Genomic DNA, 12,245 nt, shown 5'->3' with positions numbered 1-12,245 from the left:
TTCTAATTTTTCAGTTAGCCATTACTAAAGACGGAATCAAATCAGCATGTGGGTCTTGGATGAAATTGTGCTGACAACCACACTTGGCATATGATGTGCCTAGAATAAGACCAGGGTGGGGGAGATTTTCTTGGTTGGTTTCTATCTCTTAGGTTCTAGCTACGAAATTCAACCTACATAGTAAGGAGGTCCTGATAGTCAACTCAGTTATCAACAATTTCCTCCAAGCCTAGACATCTACTCCTATATCTTCCATCATGCCGTTGTTCTAAAAATCATCCTCCTGGAATTGTGATGCAAATTCTTCCAAATACTGTGTTATCCTTGTTAATATCCCACTAACTTAGCCATTTCCTGGACACCCATGCTGGAGCCAGGCCCGGCAGCTCCATTAGCTTTCCCAGTCTTCCTCTTTCATCCAAACCAGACCAGACCACACGGTCTACTGTCCACCACATTGTGTCCCAATCCCATCCTGTTCAACTGATGCTACCTTTTTTCATCTGTTTTTAATAAGCATGCCTTTTATAAAAGGATTAAAATCCAAAATAATCTCAACAAGTCAGAATAATAGGAGGAAACCAACAAAATGAAAAGGAACAGGGAAAACTATAAAGCCCTATGTTTGGGTTTTAAAAAGGTCAATTGCCACATGTCTGCAATTCTAGCACTCGGGAGGCTAAGGCAGGATCATGGTGAGTTTGAGGCCAGCCTGGGCTGTAGAAGGCATGTTGCCTCAAAAAAAAAAAAAACTTGGTTCTTTGAAAAGCCAAGTAAGACTGACAAACCCTTAGCCAAACTAATCAAAAGGAGAGAGAAGATCTTAATTAATAAAATTAGAGAAGAAAAAGGGGATAGCACAACAAATACCAATGAAATTCAGGGGATCATTAGGGAATACTTTTATACTCTAATAAACTGAAAAGCCCAGAAGAAATGGATAAATTTCTACATGCATCTGACCTACCAAAATTGAACAAAGGATATAAAATACTTAGAGAAATCTATAACGAGTAATGAAATTGAAGTAGTAATGAAGAGTCTCCCAACAAAGAAGAGCCCAGGCCAAATTCTATCAGACTTTTAAAGAACTACCACCAATGTTCCTCAAACTATTTCATAAAAATAGAAAGGGAAGGAATGCTACCAAAGTTACTCTATGAAGCCAGTATCACTGTGATACCAAAATCCAATAAGAACACACACACAAAAAAAGAAAATTATAGCCAGGTGCAGTGGCACACACCTGTAATCCTAGCTATTTGGGAAGTTGGGATCAGGAGGATCACTGTTCGAGGCCAGCCTGGGCAGAAAGTTTGCAAGATACTCATCTCCAAAATAACTAGAACAAAATGGACTGGAGATGTAGCTCAAGTGATAGTGTGGCTGATTTACAAACATGAAGCCCTGAGTTCAAATCTCAGTGACATCAAAAAAATAAATAAAAATAAAAAGCTCTGAAGAAACTAGGAATAGAAGAAATATACAACATAATAAAAGCTGTATATACCAAACCTATAGCCAACATCATACTAAATGAGGAAAAACTGAAATTATTTAAAGTCAGGAATGATACAAGGGTGCCCATTCTCTTCACTCTTATTCAGTATAGTACTGGAATTCCTAGCTACAGCAATAAGGCAAGAGAAAGAAGTAAAGGGATTAAAACAGAAAAAAGGAAGAAGTAAAGTTATCTCTATTTGCAGAAATTATGATCCTATACTTAAAATACCCTAAAGGCTCCACCAAAAACTCCTAAACCTGATAAACACTTTTGGCAATATAGCAAGATACAAAACCAACATAAAAAATTATAGCTTTTCTAAATACCAACAATGAACAGGCTGAGAAAGAAATCAGGAAAACAATTCTACTTACAATAGCCTCAAAAAAAAAACAAAAAAACAAAAAAAACAAACCTATGTATAAACTTAGCCAAGGAGATAAAAGACCTCTATAATGAAAACTATAAAATGTTGGAGTAAGAAATTGAAGAAGATACAAGATGATATAAAGACTTCCCAGTTCATGGATTGACAGAATTAAAATTGTAAAAATGGCTATCCTAGTGAAAGCAATTTACCGATTCAATACAAATTCCACCAAAATCTCAATTACATTCTTCACAGAAATAGAAAAATCAATTCTAAAATTCCTACAGAAACATGAAAGACCTCAAATAGCAAAAGCAAATCCAAGCAAAAAGAGCAATGCTGGCAGTATCACAATATCAGACTTTAAATGATGCAATAGAACCATAGTAACAAAAGCAGCATGGCATTGACAAAAACAGACATGAAGACCAATGGAATAGATGATCCAGAAATAAACCCACACAGCTAATGCCATCTAATTTTTAACAAAGGAGCTAAAAGCATGCATTGGAGAAAAAACAGCCTCTTCAACAAATGGTGCTGGGAAAACTGGATATCCATATGTAGAAGAGTGAAACTAGACCCCATCTCTCTCCATATAAAACAATCAATTCAAAATGGATCAAAGGTCTTAATGTAAGACCTGAAACTTTGAAACTACTGCAGGAAAACAACTAAAGATACAGGCATAGACAATTATTTTCTGAATAGGAATACAATTATCCAGGAGATAAGACTGACAAAATGGAATTGCATCAAATTAAAAAGCTTCTGCACATCAAAGGAAATAATTACCAGAACGAAGAGACAACCCACAGAATGGGAGAAAATCTTTGCCAGCTATTCATCAGACAAAGGATTACTACCTAGAACATATGAAGAGCTCAAAAACTTAAACACCAAAAGAATAATCCAATTAATAAATGTGCAAATAAACTGAACAAACAGTTCTCAGAAGAAATATGGGTGGCTAATAAATATTGAAGAAATATTCAACATCCTTAACCATAAAGGAAATGCAAATCCAAAATGACAGAGATTCCATCTCACCCTAGTCAGAATGGCTATCATCTAGAATGCTGGTGAGGAAATGTGGGAAAGGAACCTTCATACACTGTTGGTGGGAATGTAAACTAGTGGAAGCACTAAAAATAAATCTACCTATGACTGCTGTATTACTCTTGGGCATATATCTGAAGGAGTATAAATCAGTATACAAGAAAGACACCTGCACACTCATGTTTACCACAGTACTATTCACAATAGCCAAGCTATGGAAGCAGCCTAGGTGCCCAACAATTGATGAATGCATAAAGAAAACATGGTATATATACAAAATGGAGTATTATTCAGTATAAACAAGAATGAAATTATGTCATTTGCAGGAAAATGGATAGAACTGGAGAACATCATGTTGAACAGATAAGCCAATCTCAAAAGGACATGCATTTCATGTTTTCACTCATATGCAGAATTTAGACCTAAAATGATAATGATTATAATGATGATGAAAGGACATGAATATAAAGGGAGGACTGTTTGGGGAAGGGATTAGTGGGCAGGAGGAGGAAGAAGGTGAGGATACTGAGGGATGAGCAGGACTTAGGTTTGTTTACATGCATACACACACACACACAAACATCATAACATAATGAAACCCCCTAAATACTGTTTAAAAAGCAGGAAGGAGGGAAAGGAGTTAAGGGAGTATATTAGGGGAGGGAAACTTGTTCAAAATGCAGTGCATGCATCTATAGAAACACTGAAGTGGAATCCCCTTGTATAATTAACATATGTTAATTAAAAATGTATTAAAAATCAATTCCATAAGATATGCCTAATTACTCTTTTTTTTCCCCTTTTGTTAGCACTGGAGTTTGAACTCAGGGCTTTCAGCTTGAGGTGCTCTACCACTTGAGCCACACCTATAGCCCAATTACTCTAATCTTATTACACATTATATAAATATGTTGAAATGCCACATTGTAATCCATAAATATGTACAATTACTATGTGTTAATTAAAAATAAGTTAAACATGGTGGTATACACCCAAAGTGCCTGCTATTTGGGAGGCTGAAGCAAGAGGATCACTTGAGTGCAGGAGTTTGAGGCCACCCGGGCACAAAGCGAGATCCTATCTCAAAAACATGAAATGAAATAAAATATTATGATTTAAAAAATAGCAAAAAATATTTTAAAAGTTCCAAATTTGGAACAAACATGATGTCTTTTAGAAGGTGAGCAGATAAACCACTGAACATCTAGACAATGGAATATTATCCAGTGCTAAAAGGCCAGGAAAAAACCTAGAGGTTCTGAATGCATATTACTAAGTGAAAGAAACCTATCTAAAGGGGATACAAGATATGTTATTCCACTCATAAGACATTCTGGAAAAGGTCGGTGATTGTCAGAGGTGATGGAAGAGGAGGGATGAGCAGGTGGAGTACAGAGAATTTTAGGGCAGTGAAACTATTCTTTAAGGTACTATAAAGGTAAATATGTCTAAATATTTGTCAGAATTCACAGAATGCACAACATAAGAGTCACCTTTGAAGTAAACCATGGACTGTGGGCAATACTGATATGTCACTATAGGTTTGTAACAAATGTACCACTCTGGTGATGTTGATAATGGGAGAGGGTTTACATGTAAGGGGGTAGGGAATATACAGGAACTCTGTACTTTCTGCTCAACTTTGCTATGAACTTAGTTAAAACTGCTCTAAAATATAAAGTCTACCTTAAAAAAATAAATTCCACACATGTTAACATAATCATTTAAAGAGTTGGGGAATTCTAGCTTCACATCAGCTCCATATGAACCAACAGTAGACTCTAACTAAGAAAAATATCATCCAGAGCTAGGGATGTAGCTCAGCAATAGAGTGCTTGCCTGGCATATGTAAGACCTTGAGTTTGATCCCTGGAAACACACACACACACACACACACACACACACACACACACACACACACACACAACTTGAGCTTTATTAACAAAAAATTACAGTTTTCAGAGCCAGGTGTGGTGGTACACATCTGTAATCCCAACGCTTGAGAGACAGAGACAGGAGGAACAAGGCCAGCAAGAATTATACAGTGAATTCCAGGCCAGTCTGGGATACATAGTGAGACCCTGCCTCATAATTTAAAAAGGAAAAAAAGAAAAGAATTAGTTTCCAGATCCAAAGTCTACTCATTCCAGGTCTTGTCACTTTTGCCAGGCTTCTGTGCAAGCCCACTGTGGGTAGGTCCTTTCATTTGAGTCACTATATTTCTAGAGCTGAAAACAGTACCTGATACATAATAGGCACTTAATAAATATTTGTAAATAAATAAGTGAATGACAAAAAGAGGTCAAAGAATGAACCTTACAGGAATGACAATTCCAATGCCAACAGGCTTTAATTGATTAGGATTTGAAAATAATACTTCCTAATCATTGTTACTTTGTATTAAAATAAATTTTTTATAAAATTCAAATATTATTATATATATTCAAAAAATATTATTAATTCTGATTTTAATAAAGGTTAATACATGGATAACTAGATGAAAGTATATTTCTGGCTGGTTGGCTGATGGATCCATGCACCTCCTCCACTACAGAACAGTACAGTCAATAGAGGGAATAGTGTGGAGAGCTAAAGGAAGACAGTATTTAGTCATAATTTGGAGAATACTATAGAGAAGAAATTATTGGTAGAATCAGATTCTCCTAGACGGTTGAAAATATAGGCAGATACCGTGTTTCTTTTCCAGCTTATCCCAACAATGTTGAACCCATGAAGAAGACAATCTCTTGAATTGAAATCTGGGAAACAAAGAGGTGTCTAGATCCTTATGATACTGTGGGAGAGAATCCTGATCTGAAAGGAATTATTAATTATTACACCTAACGACTTCTAAGAGTTGCCTAACACTTTCAGAGAGAGCGTCCACTCTCTCACTCAATAACATGGCATAGGGGCTCACAAATCTGTGAAAAAACTTTTTCTCAACAAGTCACTACATTTGTGACCTATTTTTGTTTCAATGCTTTGAACCAAAAGACATGCTCTGGAACGCATTCTCAAGTCTCCTTTGAGTTCAACTCTCAGCCTGTCCTTTTTCATCACTTTTGATTATTCTCCTCTGACATCACTTCAAACCTCCTCATCCATACTGAGCTGTTTCCCAGAGGGCCAAGACACTTCCTTAACAGAAGCTACAAGTGCTGGCTGGCATACTATATCAGCCATTAAACTCAGGCCCTTTGCTCCATTAGAAAAAAATTTAAAAAAGAAGAAAAGGATAAGCAGAAAGCATACTTACTAATAGAGGCTGAGATGGTCCAGCTGGCTGTGCATGTGGATGGGGTAGGTCTCTGCCAGGTGAATCAGCTTTTCTATTGCTTCATAGATGAAAATAATGCAAATGAGGGAGGCAAATGCTTCTTCAGTGAAGCGGGTAATGTAGCAGACAAGGGAACTGGCATCAGTTGCCACAAGGACAATACATAGGAAAGCAGTCCACAGTCCAATACAAGCCCGCAGGGAGAGGTATGAAAGGGAGTAGTCTCTGAAACAAGACCAAAGTCTGTCAAAAATCATGAATGGATGCCACTAAGAGACAAAGGGTCACATGTCAAATGGGGTTAATTCATTTCATGCTGTCCATTCCAGCACTGCAGCCCAGTTTATCCCGAGTATTGACTGTGCTCCTGAGTAATACCCTGGGACAGCTGTGTTAAAGATTTGCTTCACAGGTACTATTTGCCAGGGTAAAGATATAGAAAGTGGAGAAAGAAGGAATCATCTCATGCATAACATTTCTGCCATTACTCACCAGTGTAATTACAAACTTGTTTGTGCAGTAATAAAAAGGGGCTGGTTCTGGTCTCATGTGCTCCTACTTCTAATACAAAATGGAAATAAGATTGGAAAAGTACAGAAACTAAGGCTTTACTAAGCCCCCACTATAACTAGCAACCAGATTATGAAGGAATGGTAGGCTAAATTAAAAACTGACTTGAGGGGCTGGAGGCACAGCTCAAGAGGTAGAATGCCTGTCTAGCAAGTGTGAAGCCTTGAGTTCAAACCCCAGTACCACAAAAAAAAATTGATTTGAAATGGAAATGGAGGTCTTTTAATCTTCTAAAGATTAAAAGGCAAGACTTTACTAATGGTTGAGAGGCGTTAATCAAACTCTTTAAGAAAAGATCTGCTTTTACAGGTATGGCGACCAAGTGATGCTCTTCCTTCAGGTTTCTCACAACCCAGAATATGAGTCGATTTGTACACTTGCATAGGAGCCTGGCATTCAACCCTGACAGCACAATAATCACATTTTAAAAAAAACAAATTTCTTACTTGCAGAATTTGAACAAAATCTTTTCAAACACAAGCACTGGTCCAGTACTTCCCAGAATGGTGAGAGCCTGTCCCGCAAACAAGGAATAGGCAATCCCAGTCATGGAGGCTCCAAACAAGGACTCAATTGCACTCTAGGAGGAAAAAAAAAAAAATCAATGAATCCACAATCCACCAGTAAAGAGGAATGTTGGCTTATATACACTCCTGACTTAGCTTCATGTGTGCCTTGACAGTGATTTGCTTGTGTTTCTTCTTAGCAAGTCAAGTGCACACACTGCCTAATACTCCTGTAAACAGATACCACTTTAATAATTCAAGTGCCCAAACCGTTGCATATGATTCCTCAACTAAGTTCTGTTCTTCAGTGACTCAATTCAGTATTCAAAAATATATAAAAGACACAATAGTGCTATCCACACAATCATCTTAAATCTTATGTTCAAATGGTATCAACAGATTCATTTTCCATTCTTGGGACAATGAATAATTCACCCAGGAAACCAGCTACTGAAACTGACATTCAAGCTGAAGGGAGTGTGTACTAAAGAGGAAAAAGTGTTTCTGAAGTCAAAAGATTTGGGTATTTAGAAAAAAGAATCCAATCTCCTCAGTCCTGGCCCAGCTAACGTTCCCCTAATGGACATGGCTGCCACGACAACACTGTATTCTTTTGAACCATTAAAAGTGGTTAAAAGTTCTTACTATGCGTCCTTCAGTGGCTTCTCCAAGCAATCCCCCAAAGGTGATGACAGGTGACATGCAGGCACAGTACAGGAACAGAAAGGAGGCCAGACACTGTAAGCTGAGTGCATCCCGGTAGTCGCTCCAGTACCAGGGGGCTTTCCGCTTGATGTCCAGCACTAAGCCCCCAAACAGCCTGCAGAAACACGGAAGACAGGCCTCTAACGCAGTCCCTCCTCCACAAAAGCAGGTGAACAGCACACATTTGAGAGCACTTCAAATGTGCTCTTCATTGAGGTAATACTTTGGCTTCAACCTGACCCCAAGTACAAGAAATCTCTCTGAGGTCAGCACACATTCATTTGCAACCAAGAACATGATTTATAGTAAATTTGAATTATTTATCACAAACACAAAAAGAATTCATTTGGGTATGCATATTACCCACTTATTAAAAAGTTTAAAAAATTAACAAGAAGACAAGCATTAGCGTCAAACTTCAAACTCTGAGCTGTTAGGAGGAAATGTGCAAAAGCAACTCATGGTATTGAAATTTTTAGTTGTATTAAAAATTTTCCAGATTAAAAGTCCCTACCTATCACATGCAATTCTTACTCTGAACAACTACCTACCTTACTCTTGAGAAATTAGCATTATAGTTCACTCATGCACTTGACAAGTAGTAGCAGATAATTGGTGGCAGGCACTGGGCCAGGTACTGTAGTTGCAGCAGTGAGCAAGACAAATACAGCCCTCACTCTCCAATACCAACAGTCTGTGCAGGAGACAGGTGGTGTTGTGGTAGCACAGACAGGGAGGGGCATTTCAGCAGGCACTCAAAGGATGGACTAGGAGACAGCCAGGTGAGAAAAAGTGGCTAGCATGGGGACACCTAGACATGAGAGTGCATGGTGAGTTCAAGGTGCTGGAAGAGATATAACTGGATCAGACAGTATGAGGGGCAAAAACCAACAAGGCTGGAGAAGCTAAGTCACAAAGTCCTTGCAAACAGTTTAAGGAATTAGAAATTTATCTTAATAGTAAGTCAAGTTATTGAAGGACTATAAATAGCAAAGCAACATAATCTAACGTCCATTCTAGAAGATCACCTTTATGGCAATGTGATGAGTCAAGCATGATTGGGATGAAAAGTGGATGGAATCAAGGGCTAATCAGGAGGTAGGACTTGGTAGCAGGCTTCAGGGCCATCTCCATTCCCACAGATGACAAAGATGAAGAGCAAGTTCTCTTCATCAGTGCTCCCAAATTCAATCACATTTTCTAAGAGTGGAGTCGGTGCACCAGGGAAAAACTGTAAGACATACCACCTGTTTCTTCCACAAATCAATGGCATAGGAAGAAAAAAAAAAAAGGAAAGGAAAGGAAGAGGGACTGCTATAGAATAGGAATACAATAACCAAATGCCAACCTTGATTTGATCCTATATCAAAAACTCCCAAAAGATGTTGCTAGCAATCACAGACTGGGCATTAGATGACTTAAAGAATTGTAGTTAATTTTGTTAGATTTGATAGTGACATAATTATTTTTAAAATGTCCTTATCAAATGAGATACATACTGAAGTATTTATGGTATGATATCAGTGATTTGGTTTTAAACAATCTAGAAAACATAAAAATAAGTGGGAAGAAATAAAGGAGGTAAGATTGCAAAATGTTAATAACAGTTGTTGGGTACTTGGGAATTCCTTATGTTATTCTCTTTTTTAATGTGATTGAAATTTTCTATAATAAAAAACTGAAACAAAAAAACCAAGCTACTTTCTCATGGAAGGAGGCTTGGGCATCTGTTTCTTTCATTCTCCTCCTAGGATCCTGGGAAAGTATGATGAGGTCTGGGATCCATGCACCAAGGGAAAGGCCTGGCCAGCTTTTTTCCACTCAAATGCTCCCTCTTGTCCAGCTAAGTACAGAGGGTATGGAGAGCCCACTTACTCTTTTCTTCTGGTTTTGGTGGGTATGGCTGGGGTTTCACCTTTCCTCACTTACAGCAATAACATCACAATGTGGGTGTGGTCTGAGAGAAGAGCAGCCAATCCAGCCTTGTGACTTGCATTAGTGTTAGTCTGTCTGGCAGCCCTGGTTCAGGTAAAGGAACTAGGAACTAACCTAGATCACCAGAGTTTAGCCTCAGGGATTGGGTCAAAGTCTGATTTAAAACAAAGTGTCAGGGATAGAGAAGAATGGTGGAGGGGGTGAATTCAAGTATGATATATTTGATACATTGTAAAAACCTTTGTAAATGCCACATTGTACCCCCACCCAGCACAACTTTCTTCTCTGGATAAAGTGCCCCTCAAGGACCTTAAAAGTGGTGGTGATGAGTCTGAGGTACGAAAGATTTAAGAGTATTTGGGTCCTTAGCTACCAAAGCATCTTCTACCTACTCATCACTAGTAACCTTCCTCTGGAGGGCATTATTCTGGAAAAAGAATCTCTTTCTGTACCCCATTGGGGCCACAGGAGATGATGCCATGATTAGTAGCCCCTGGATACAGGGGCATCTTCAGAGAGGAGGGTCTGTGAGCAATAGACAGGAGTTATATGAAATGGAGTTATGGGAAACCATAGAAAGAAAGACCTCTGTCTGCCTGGCAGTGATTAAAAGGAGAAGAAAATCTGAGGTTCATATTGATGGCACAATTATAAATTAATAAAATAGTTTATGAATACATTTTTTGGCAGCACTGGGGTTTGCACTCAGGGCCTCACACTTGCTAAGCTGGTGCTCTGTCACTTAAGCCACATACCCCCATTCCCTGAATACTTTCCATGGAGTCAGCCTCAAACCTCATTTGTACATAAAATCAGACCACAGTTACACAGCTACCTCAGATGTTAATCAGGTAGGAATGCTTCTCTTCATAGTTGTCTTCCTTTCCCTTTCAACACTGTCCTTAATGTTCAAGTTTTGTCAGGCAGGAGGCACACAGAGATGTGAACTTAAGCTTGATGCAACAAAGGACTTACCCATGTAGAGGGTCACTAGGCTCTGGAGCACACTGACTTAGGGAGCCCTTCCCTGAAGAGCTTCAGGGACAGGCCAGCCATCCATTTGTCTGGTGTGCTTTGGAAGAAACCAGTTTGAAGTGTGGGGGGGATCATCAAGATAGCAGCTCCTGATTCTTTTTTCATTAACCCTTCCCAAAAATTGGTATCCCAAAAAAGGGATACAAATCTATCCTAGAAAACCCCTTTCCAGAGTATAATCTTGCTGGGGAGCTTGACTTCTAGGATGATTCTAATCATAATGTCTTCTTTGCTACATGTGGCATCTCTGCTTGTGTTAACATCAGAGAAGTTAAGGGAAGTTAAGTCTTGGCCATGGCTTGGAGACTCAGGTGATACAGAACTCAGAGTACTATTTTCAATTTGGTCTCTTTTTCCTCCTTCTTTGAGCCTACTCTATCACATCTTCAAATACCTCTTTATCCAACAAGGATAACAGCCTTTAAATTTCTGAGTTTTGCCTGAAGATTGTACAACATGAGATACACAAAGCAGGTTTTGCATTCAAAGATATACAACTAATGGTTTGAAGAATTATAAAACACAAGCTAATGTGTTTTGGGATTGTATTGTTGAGGAAGCTCCAGAAACTTCTGGAATGTCCATTTTCAGCGAAGGTTCCATTTGCCTTCTATACAATTTGAAATGGGATAGGAACCAGAGCTGGCTTGGAACTGTAAACTCTGATGTAGGCATTAGATCACTGGCCTAATAGCTATAATGGGAAGAAGGTCATGTGTCTTGTGGTTCTTTACTAAAGGGTCTTAAGAAAAACATCAGGAGTTAAAGAAGAGACTAAAAAGCAGACTCAGCTCTGAGCTCAGAGTTTCCTTTCAGCTTTGACAATTCCAAAAGTTCCAGACATGAAATTATGAAAGAACTCCTTAAAACTCCACTTGAATATGTCAGTTAAGGTACTTGAGGTTTGTGATCAAGTATGTGATAATCCTAATATGGGATTTTCTTTATAGAAATCAGGCACCACTTCCAAGCTTTTATAACTTTTAAGATACATTCTAATGGTCTTCCAAAGCCCCATGTGGAATTGATAAGCATGGGATCCTATTCTATTTTCTTTGAAAGAAACCTGAAATCTCACCTCTGCACAGATATCTATATGAAGAAAACCTTGTTGCCTTCAATCCTACTACTTTCAAACTCTTAAGTCCTAGGGTGTAGACAGACTTTATATATCAAAAAGATATGCCATAATTCTGAAATATTATCAAACCCTACTCAATACCCTTCCTGAGGCGGGGGGAGCCACCTACTGTGGGACAATCTCAGTCTTGAAATCACTTT

At 38.4% G+C, this 12,245-nt stretch overlaps 1 protein-coding gene across 3 annotated transcripts in view; it reads right to left on the bottom strand.

Annotated features, from left to right (window-relative positions):
* The window catches only part of Slc4a8 (solute carrier family 4 member 8), a 77,163-nt gene that overhangs the window by 26,993 nt on the left and 37,925 nt on the right, over positions 1-12,245 (bottom strand). For all 3 annotated transcript variants that reach the window (XM_074083406.1, XM_074083407.1, XM_074083408.1), the window contains 3 exons: positions 7,935-8,109; positions 7,230-7,363; positions 6,193-6,438 (listed from right to left, as the gene is read on the bottom strand). In XM_074083406.1, the coding sequence (XP_073939507.1) occupies positions 6,193-6,438; positions 7,230-7,363; positions 7,935-8,109 (555 nt within the window). The remainder of the gene's footprint in view (positions 1-6,192; positions 6,439-7,229; positions 7,364-7,934; positions 8,110-12,245) is intronic.

Source organism: Castor canadensis, chromosome 8, assembly GCF_047511655.1.
Source record: "Castor canadensis chromosome 8, mCasCan1.hap1v2, whole genome shotgun sequence".
NCBI lineage: Eukaryota > Metazoa > Chordata > Mammalia > Rodentia > Castoridae > Castor > Castor canadensis.
The sequence above is the reverse complement of the archived record's forward strand: the minus strand, read 5'-3'. Positions and strand labels throughout refer to the sequence as shown.